The sequence below is a fragment of the Gossypium raimondii genome, chromosome 11 (assembly GCF_025698545.1).
Source record: "Gossypium raimondii isolate GPD5lz chromosome 11, ASM2569854v1, whole genome shotgun sequence".
Classification (NCBI taxonomy): domain Eukaryota; kingdom Viridiplantae; phylum Streptophyta; class Magnoliopsida; order Malvales; family Malvaceae; genus Gossypium; species Gossypium raimondii.
In genome coordinates, this window is record NC_068575.1 from 62,402,390 (window position 1) to 62,412,840 (window position 10,451).

At 30.9% G+C, this 10,451-nt stretch overlaps 1 protein-coding gene across 1 annotated transcript; it reads right to left on the reverse strand.

Annotated features, from left to right (window-relative positions):
• Window positions 1–3,937: 3,937 nt before the first annotated feature.
• Window positions 3,938–5,718, reverse strand: LOC105801773 (protein DETOXIFICATION 49). Its single transcript, XM_012633055.2, has one exon. It carries the CDS (start codon window positions 5,671–5,673, stop codon window positions 4,072–4,074), a length of 1,602 nt encoding a protein of 533 aa, XP_012488509.1. The 5' UTR covers window positions 5,674–5,718; the 3' UTR covers window positions 3,938–4,071.
• Between the last annotated feature and the right edge of the window lie 4,733 nt (window positions 5,719–10,451).

Sequence of the window (10,451 nt, forward strand, 5' to 3'; positions counted from 1 at the left end):
CAACAGTTGAAAAGGTAGAAAAGAATATTTTTTGTTTGGCTACTCTTTTTTTATGTCCAATATGTGGATCTTACACCACTTACAGGGTTCTATTTTGATGAAACGAATAACTATGGGGCACAGCACACACAACTTGGTTGCTAATTTCATGGAAGCATTTTGGAATTTATAATTTACTCATTGGTTTTTATATATATTGACAAGGGATAGGGGTATCCCGGGGCAAAAGTTAAAACAAATTTTCTTATGGATAAATATTAAATTATACATCAATTTTCATATAGTTTCCGAGGTTATATATTAATTTTAATTTGGTGTATTTGTAAATTGTATCAAAGTTCATATATAATTTTAGTATTTATCCCTTTTTTATATTAGGAGATCATAAAATTTATACATGGACTTTAATTTGATGCAATTATATATATGAAACTTTGATTTTGATCAATTGTATAAATTTAAAGAAATAAATACATACATTTATTTTATACTAGATTAATATAATTATTTGTGTATGTAATATATCAACGTGCTAATTCGATAATATTGTCAATAATTTATGAAAATTAAATCAAATAAAAAAAATCTTGTATAATTTTATACAAAATCAAAATTTACATTCGACCAAAGTTTAAGTATATTATTTTTGAACAACCAAAAATCCAATTTTATCAAACCACATATGAGGATGGCCCTGCCTACCCCCTCCTCCTCGGTAGGGGTATAAGTTGTCTAAACATTAACTTAAAATTACATCCATTTGTATTTATAAATAGTGGTCTTCGAACATTATTTCGTCAATTATATAAATTTTTAACAATAAAAATAATAAATCTTTTAATAGAAAGAAACGTTTTATTGTAATAAAAAATTTAATAAAAGTAGTGTATTAAAAGGAAAAGGGATGTAGTATAACAGTGGGAATTTGGGCAGTATAGTCATGGCACACAAAGGAAACATTGTACAATGAAAAGAGCAGAAGAAAAGAGGAGTCAGCAGATTCGTGGCCTCACATCTAAAAGAGAAAAACAATATCTAGTAATGAAGAACGGATCTGTACCTTGGAAATTTTTATTCTCTATTTACCAGATTTATAACTGTCCTTTAAATCTGTGGGACGTCACATATGTCGCCTTAATTAATTAATGTTTTAATCTTTAATTAATTGATGACAACCAAATAAATCTTTTTTATCTTTACATATATACTAGATTTTATTCCATTGATTTTAGTTATGTTATATTATGTGTAACCCTATCAAGCTACGACGTGCATTGAACAATGAAACTAGACTCTAGGTTTAGGATTGAATCAATGATGCTATAAAAAATATATTAACAAGGATCGTAATGTAAATTATTTTAATGGTTAAAATTGGATTATAATTTTTTAAGAGATTTCAAATTATAACTTATTAGGTAAAAATATTATAAAATTCTTGGATTAAGAGCCGGATCGTATTTTGTCTTTCTATTAAAAAGGAATAAATTAATCATTGTATATTAAACAAAGAGTCAATCGATTATTTTATTAAAATTATTCATTTTACCATTAAAATTAGTATTTGCATATCAACTGTATAGTATTTCATCAACCATGCCAATTTTTATATTTAAAATGGATGGATTTTAAACAAAAAGAACAACCGTGTGACCTCTATTTTTTGTTTTGTTTTGAATTAATCTCGGCTTATTTTCAAATTGATTTTAGAGTTATAAAACTTTGATTTAAACCCTATTTTTATATGAGTAACATGATTATTGACTGAAAGCATATTAATGATTGTTTAAAGATAAACTTTGGATTTATTTTGTTAATCGTCGTAACTCTAATCCAACGACGATGACGAGTGAAGTGTATTATATAAAATTCGCATGGTTTGCGATCCCAAAAAAGGCATGAACCTTGATAAATTGCAGGAAAAAAGTTCCAGATGCATTATTTTAAGGTGAGGATAAAAGAATTTGTTCCCTGAAAGAGATGATTAAGAAGAAAGAATGAGATCCCCGAGGCCGAGAAAGAGAGCAAAACGTTATACATTTAAGTTGACACGGAATTACGGCCACATTATCCAAACATCACTATTTCTCAAACGGTTTATACTAATGTATACCCAACAATTATCCCAAACCAGGTTTGGTCTCTCTCAACCCAACAGTTTTGGCGGTCTTGTCTCCTTGACTCACTGCCATTTTGTATATATATGCATTTATTTCTCTTATAGTTTATAGAGGTATAAAATGCATATGATACGTTGGTGATTTAAAATTTTGATTTTAATTTAATTATATTTATTTATTTTAATATTAGATTAATATAATTATTTGTGTGTATAATATATCAACATAAAATAGTACTAATTTGATAATATTATTAATAATTTATGAAAATTGAATTAAATTAAAATTTCATATATAAAATTCCACAAAATTAAAATTAATATATATATTAAATAAAAAATTATTGATAATTTTAATATTTATCCAAAAGAAAACGTAGCTTTATTTAAATGGGGATTTTTTTGTATAACATTCCAACTCATGAGAGCATCACTCTGATAAGTTCGATTGACTTCCATTACAAAAGGATTCTGCAAGTGGTGCCACTGCCACCCTTCATCTGAATATGTTCCTTTACTTATCACCCCAAAGATTCTGCTTCAATATATTATTCAAGTTTTACACTTTTTTCGTATCTATCTTATTTTTATTCAATTTGGTACTTATAGTTGAAAAAAATTATATATTTTAGTATTTAAAATAAAAATATTAGTTTTAATGTTAAATTCAAATTTGAGAGTTGGTTTCATAAAATTAATTGTTAATATTATTAACTAATTATAAATTTTCATCAAATGAACTCTAAAACCCGAATTAAACGCTAAAAGTATATAATTTTAAACAAAAATAATCTAAATACTATTTTTAGGAAAAGTGTCAAATTCATACATTAAGCCAACAATTAAATTATCCAAAAGAAATTAATACTAGTTTCATGCCACTAGCTTTGGTTCAATTTTTTTTTTTTAATATTAGCTAAGAGGATGTGAAAGTGTTTTATTCTTTTAACAGGGAGTTAAGTGAGTATACCAAAATAATAGTAAAAAAATTGCTTCAAATTAGTCCTTTTAAGCTTTACATGAATCATGCCTCATTGGACCGTGTCTCTGCTCCTGCATCATGCAGTTAACTCAAGGAACACTGCGTCTCTTCATGCGTTTCAAATTCATTCAACCAAAACCATTAATTATTAGTTTTTGGTTCATCCTTTTGCAATACATTCAAAGGACCTAAACTATGTCCACACAATACTGCAAATAAAAGTACATTAGAGTAAATTAGGGTATAACTGACCTGAATTCGAGTACTACTAAGTTTGAGTTTGAGCTCGACTCAAAATTTAAAATTTAATATTTGGTTTGAACTCTATCGAATAACTATTTTTAAGTTTAAATTTCGCTCGAGATATAATCAAGCTACTCAAGTTTGATTAAACTCATTTATCAATTGTTGTACTCGAGTTTGAACTTGACTCAATAATTAAGCTTAAGGTTAATAATATATATTAGGGGTAATAACGTAATATTAAAATATGAAAAACTCGATAAGGCTTGCAAGCCGGTTAAATAAAGTATTATTAAGCTTGAATTTGGTTCGATATTTATCCAATCTAATTCAATTTTTTTCGAGTAGAACACAAATAACTTGTGAGTATTAATGTCTCATTTACACCCCTAGGGTAAACTGCACCTAAGGTCACTAAACTGTTCAAAAATTTATGTTTGGTAACTCAACTTCAAAATAAAAACTTTCAAATAGTTTGATGATCATTTTTGTAACATTTTGAAATTAAATGATTAAAATATAAATTTACTAAAAATAATAATAATTTAATGATGTGAGAATTTTTTTTTGACATAATGGTTTTATAATATTCATATAGTTAATGATATTCTTTTTATACAATTGAATTAAAAAAGAAAACAAACTTTGAATAACTCCTTTTGTTCCCTCCCTTTACCTTCTTAAGATATACAGTACAGGTGACAAAAAGGGGGATAAAAATGGTTAACTAAACGAGGCAATAATGATTTGAATCACTTAATAAAGAAATAGATTCCTCCTCGAATTCTGCTTTGTCACTGTCATAGACAACCAGTACTGTTCCGGTCAGTTGTTTAGCCTTTGCAGCTTCCAAATCCCAATCTGTTCTAACCAAGACCACCATCATGGTCAACACACATGAGCCTTGTGCAGCCATTAGTCCAAGCCATAGTCCCTTGAAATCAAACCCAGCAAAGAAAGCTAGCCATATTGCAACCGGCATGCCAACAAGGTAGAAGCAACCGAGGTTTATGTTGGCTCCTACTTTGGGCCTGGCAGTGCCTCGTAACACACCACAGCCTGTGGTTTGTGGGCAGTTCCCGAGCTCGCATAAACCGATTATCGGCAAAACGAGGGAGGTTAATGCTATGATCTCTTTATCGGCGGAGAACATAGTAGCCCATATTTTCCTAACTGTTACGGCAAATACAAGTGCTGAAAACCCCAACATGAAGCCACAATGAAGGCCTACAAAGGCGGCGAGTTTAGCTCTTTTGGGTTGGTTAGCACCGAGTTCGTTCCCTACCCTTGTTGATACACTGAAGCTTAGTGAAGATGGGAATATGTAGATCAAGGCTGTTGTTTGAATCAAAATGCCCATTGAAGCAACGGTGGCTTTGGGGTTTAACAACAACCCACATAGAAGGATCATGATCTCGTACCACCACCATTCAAGGCAGACTGAAATGCAACTTGGAATGGCTAAATTCAATAGGGATTTCCATTCTTTAAAGCACTCCATTGAAAACCCTCCCCATGTCTTTTTATGAACTTTGAAGTAAAGGATATAGATTATCAATGAGGCTACAAGGTTGAAGTTGGTCCATACACCACTAAGAGCAACACCTTTGGTTCCTAATTTGAGATGGTATACGAGAAGGTAATTTATTGGTACGTGGAGAAGAATTGATAAAATGGCACAACATGTTAGAGGTAAAGTTATGGATTGGGTCCTTAGATAGATTCTCAATGGGTGTAAAAGGGATTGAGCTAAGAGATCAAGGATGGAGTAAATAAGATATGATTGTGCTTCAATGGCTATAGCTTCATCTTGGCCACAAAGTGTGAGTATTTTCTTCATGTTTATCCATAGAAGAGAAATGGGTAAAGAGGTAACTAAAAGCAATAGCACCGTTCTTTGCAACGTGATGCCAAGAAGGGTATACTTTCGAGCACCAAAAGCTTGTCCACAAATGGATTCCATTCCCATGGCAAGACCCGAAAGGATAGAGTAACCGGTGATATTGGCAAAGCCAATGGCAAGTGAACCACCAGCTAAAGCAAGTTCACCGAGTTGACCGAGGAAGAGCATGGAGATCAACGAGCGGGAATATAACACGAGCCCCGTTAGTATCATGGGAAGAGCTATCTTAGCTATGGAAATGGCTTCCTCGATTGCAAGAGACACAGAAGGCATGGCCCTTTCAAGCTTTTCGTCTTGGTTCCATATTGGGCTTTTAGGGGTAAACGATGGGTACATGTTGGACCCTTCGTTGGCTTTGATAGGGAGAAGGTAAGGCACGTTTGGATTGCAAGTGCAAGTGTCATTAGAGGATGTAAATTGACACATCTCTTTTTTTATTTGTATTAGAAACGAGAATAGAGAGTTTTGGGAGGTGGAATTGAAGAAAGTGGGGGATTACAAGGGTTTTTATAGTGGGTTTTGATGGGGAGGGGGATGACTCTTATCAACTTCACACGCATTTTACTAAGCCATAAGACTAACCCACTTTTCTTTTCTTTTATTTTCTTTTTTGTAAGCTTCTATATGTCGTCTTGTGCCAATGCAAAGGAGCCAAAAAAAGAAATATAAAATGATTCGAGATTAAAGGGCTTTAACCCAAATTTTCAATTAGCATTTGAAATCTAATGAGTCAAAAGTGTCATCGTGGGATGTCTTTGGGGTCAAACTTTAACACACGAATTTAGTGATGAAAAGGTCAAAAAAATAAGGCCTACGAAGACCGTCTATTGAAAGTGTGTACACTTGCCGTAAGAGGTAACAAACTTGTACCAATTTTATTTCTAAGATCATTGGTACTCACTGTAACCCTTTAACCCTTTCTAAATAAGGAAAAGGAAGCATTTAGTTCAGTTTTGTTGTTGCTTTTGTTGGTAACTTGAAACCCCATTTGGGATTGTTGTGTCTCAAGTGTTTGGTGCTTTACAAAAGTCAAGTAAACCTTGGGTTAAATTCTATTGTTAGCCCTATACTATGCAAAATTCATGGATTTAGTTAATGTACTTTAATTCAATCAATTTTTTAGTCATTGTACTTTTCAAATTGGTTAATTTTAGTCTATTTATTTTTGAATTTTAAAATTTAGTGAGTAATGTAGAAATAACAACCTCACGTGGTATTACACATATCATGATAATATATTTTCTGTATCAGATTTTGGAAATAACAAAATTTAACTTAATGAATTTAATATTGTTTGGGGAGGATTGAAATTTTAAAACTTGAAATGTACAGGGACTAAAAATGACCAAATTAAAATATATAGATTAAATCCACAACTTTCGTAAAGTTGAGTGACTAATGATAGAATTTAACCTAAAGCTTTCTGTTGGGGAGTTTTGATTGAAATGAAGTCACTACAAATATCTCCGTGAAGACCATGGAACATTGTTTGGTGGTTAAACAATGATGGTTCCATAGATGAGTGGGTTTGGTCTATAGAGAGCTATATATGTTTTGCAATGTATGTTCATTTTAGGCCCCTTCCCAAATATGGCATGAGTCCTAAGCCCGTCGTTTTGGCGGCTCCTTTTGTGGCCTTCAATCTAATTTTTCTATTCTTTTTTCTTATTATGTGTTTTTGAATTATCCCTGAACTTGATAACATTTTTCAATTTGGTTTTTGAACTTTTTTTTAGTTCTTTTAGGACCCGGCAACTTTTTCCAATTCGATCATTGAACTTGAATTCCATTAAGGAGTAAGGATGTGGCACTCTGAGATTTTGTGACATCATCACCTAAAAGTTAAAAAAACAATATATCAAATCTAAAAAATACAAAAAAAATTAAAATTATTAAAAATAATAAAGAAATTATAAAATTATTACTTTTCAAAAAAAAAATCAGATGATAATGTGCTAGTGCCACGCCATCATTCCTTCACAAAAACCAAGTTTAGGGAGCAAATTGAGAAAAATATCAAATTTTGAGATGAATGTGGACCAAAATAAGTTAGGGACTAAAGTGAAAAAAGTTACCAAATTCAAAAACTAAATGTTATTTTATCCTCTTTTTAAACCAATATTAGCACTACAATTTGAGGAGGGGATATCATTGTAAAGGTTTGAACTATGAATCATAAGATGTGAATATAGAACTTCAAATATTTGCTACTTTTGATTGTTGACCAAAAAAACTTTGTGTTTAAACACAAATTAGGAAATTCAGTGGTGAATCTTGTCATCGAATTAAGAAAATCCAATAGTGGATCTCACCATTAAGGTTTGAGGAATTCAAGTAAAATATCGAAAACAAATTTGAGGCCTGATTAAAAACTTTAAAACTAAAAACCTTTAAGGGATTTAATGAGAATTTTAAAAAAAATTAAAGGACCCAAATAAAAAGTTCAAAAAAAAAAAAGAGGAACTCAATGAAAATTTCTCAAGATTTTAGCCATTGACATCTATAACCTTTTAATTTGGACACAAAAAGTAAAGTAGAGAGAGGGAGTAAACGCCCCTAGTGATTGAAAAACGTGTGGAAATTTATGGAAATGGAAAGATAGAAAACTATACAAATGTTTAAAGTTTGATAATTGATACCTTACTTGATTCTCCAGAAATAAAAGAAGTTTGAGTTCCCATTTATTTGCTACCTTTAGACTGAGTCCAAGGCATTAAAATAACCAACTCTTTTTAATTGGAGTCCCACCACCATTTTTCGGAGGACTCTAATTTTGTGGCTAGGTGGTCTTCCACCTTTCGGTGGATCCCTTGGAAGCTTTTGTTGCATTTAATAATTATACAATTACGGTTTTCGATTCTTATAAGAAAAGTATACAAAATACCATTCATTTAAACTATTTAACACGTTTTGTAAATTCTCAATTTGAAGTTTTGTCTTCATACGCTGTTATTGGAAGTTCAAATGCTCAAAGAGAGACAAGTTCCCACTAGGTATAGTCCTAGTAGTAGGATTCTTACGCCACAAGTGCCTTATATGTTGTAAAGAATAGGGGTTTGATCGGTTTGACAAGGGATAACAATAATTAAATAAATAGTTACAAAATTATAAGATTGGTTCAATTGTCAATTGTTTATCCTAGTTTTACAATTTTTACCAATTCCGAGCGGTTTGTTTAGAGCAAGGATGAGGTAGAATATAAAATATTGTTTTATTCTTAGGACCATGGCCATTGTCTACCCCTATTCAAAGGTCGATTCAACCCCCAATTCCAAGGCGCTACATTGGTAGATTCTCAATTAAACCGATCCAATCGATCAATTCAATTCAGTTCAAGTAATACTAGTAACCATGCACGCCTATATACTCGATCTTCTTCGGCATCCAATGTATTGTTTCTTCAAGTATTCAAGCTCCTAAAATAATCAAGAGCTATCGTGGTGTTGAGGGATTAAAGGACCCTAAATAGACAACAATTTATATACTTGTTTCAAATGAGTTAAAAATCTCTGGAAAGATCCCTAAAGAAAAATTATATAATTAGAAGTGAAAATAGGGATGCATGTAGGGGTGTTAATTGAATTAATAGAAGTATTTAAAAAAACCAGCACCGTTAAAACTTCAGAACATAATAATAATAAAGCTTCAGTTATAAAAGGACGAGATATGGTTGTGATGGGAAATCAATCCAAACGAAACGGCTGCCCTAATTTACAATGATACAGAAAAAGTCAATAATCCAACACCATTTTGGTTTTGAACAAGTCTTCAATACGACTTTGAACAATAATATTAGCACGCATGCACAACCAAAATTTTGAATTCTTTTTTCTTACAAAGAATAATTAGGTCGCAATAATCCCATCTTCTTCATAAGGTGGCTTACCCACTGATTAAGACCATGCATGCAAACTGGTCGGGTCTTCTTGTAGGTGTTTTGTCTGTATGTTGAAGAAAAGCATCCATTTTTTTTCTTCACCAAAAAAGCTATGATATGGAAGAAAGTTGGCCAGATATTAACTTCACCTAATTGAATGATAAAGATGGCTATTTTTTTTTCTCAAGGTGAAGAAAAGTATCTAATAATATGCATCAGCTACCAACTTCAGTATTTGCATTGTAAAACGTCGGTTTAAAATAGTTGGAGGTCGGGCATGAAGTTTCAATCACTGTATCAACATAGCTATAGACAGGGTCCTAATAATCACACCCATTGCCCATTGCCCATTGCCCATTGCTGAAATTATAGTAAGGCCCCCGTTTTTAGAAAAAGCCTAGCCTAAAGCTCATAATGAGCAGTAAGCCCATTAGTTGGTGTTAGTTATTTGTCTTCAAGTTTAGGGTTTAATCCGTGAATTTACTTGCTGTGGGTTTAGGATTTTAAGGTTTAAATTTGAACTTGCATTGTATCAAGAAATCATATATATCAAATCTAAACCTATCATCTTCAAAATATAACATTATCAACGTACTCATATTTTATGAATAGTTGATGGATATGCTTCAAAAATAGATATAAAATTTTAAATTTTCTGTAAGAATTTATATTTATATTATTATTATTTAGACCCGTGATTGAATTGGTATTGTTAGTTAATCAAACTCCAATTGAATTAATATTATAAGTCAATTGAGCACAAATTCTATTGGAATATGACTAAAAGTTATTGTTTTTACAAAGTAGATTATATTACTATGAGAGAATGTTCTTGTCTTTTAAATTTTCTTATATATTAAAATACAAAAATAAGTTACATTATTATAAGAGCTTTTTTAAGATTTTTATATAGAAAATAATTTTCTATGCATGAACAAGTTTAAAACTAAGACACCATAAGTTTACACAATGTAGTGGATCTTGGTGTTAAGTTTCGTGGGTCTAATTAAATTTTCAAAAATTAAAAGTTTTAATTAAAATTTTCAATTTTTAGAGGGCTTAATAGAATTTTAATTAAACATTTTCAAAAGAAAATTTGAGGTGCTTAATAAGAACTTCTAAAAAATTCAAAAAAATATTAAGAGGCTTAATGAGAAATTACAAAATTTTGGGGCATGTGTAAAACTTTTATAAATTTTAAAGAGCATAACAACAATTTCTTAAATTTTTGGGGTCGAAGGTGTATATAAAATCTTGAGTGATGTGTATATGTTGGAAGATTATTTGGAGATTAAAAAATAGTTGTTCTAATTGTGTTTTTATTTTT

What these genes read in the sequence shown, in the direction of transcription:
- LOC105801773 (XM_012633055.2), bottom strand. Translation starts at nt 5,673, where the DNA reads ATGTGTCAATTTACATCCTCTAATGACACTTGCACTTGCAATCCAAAC.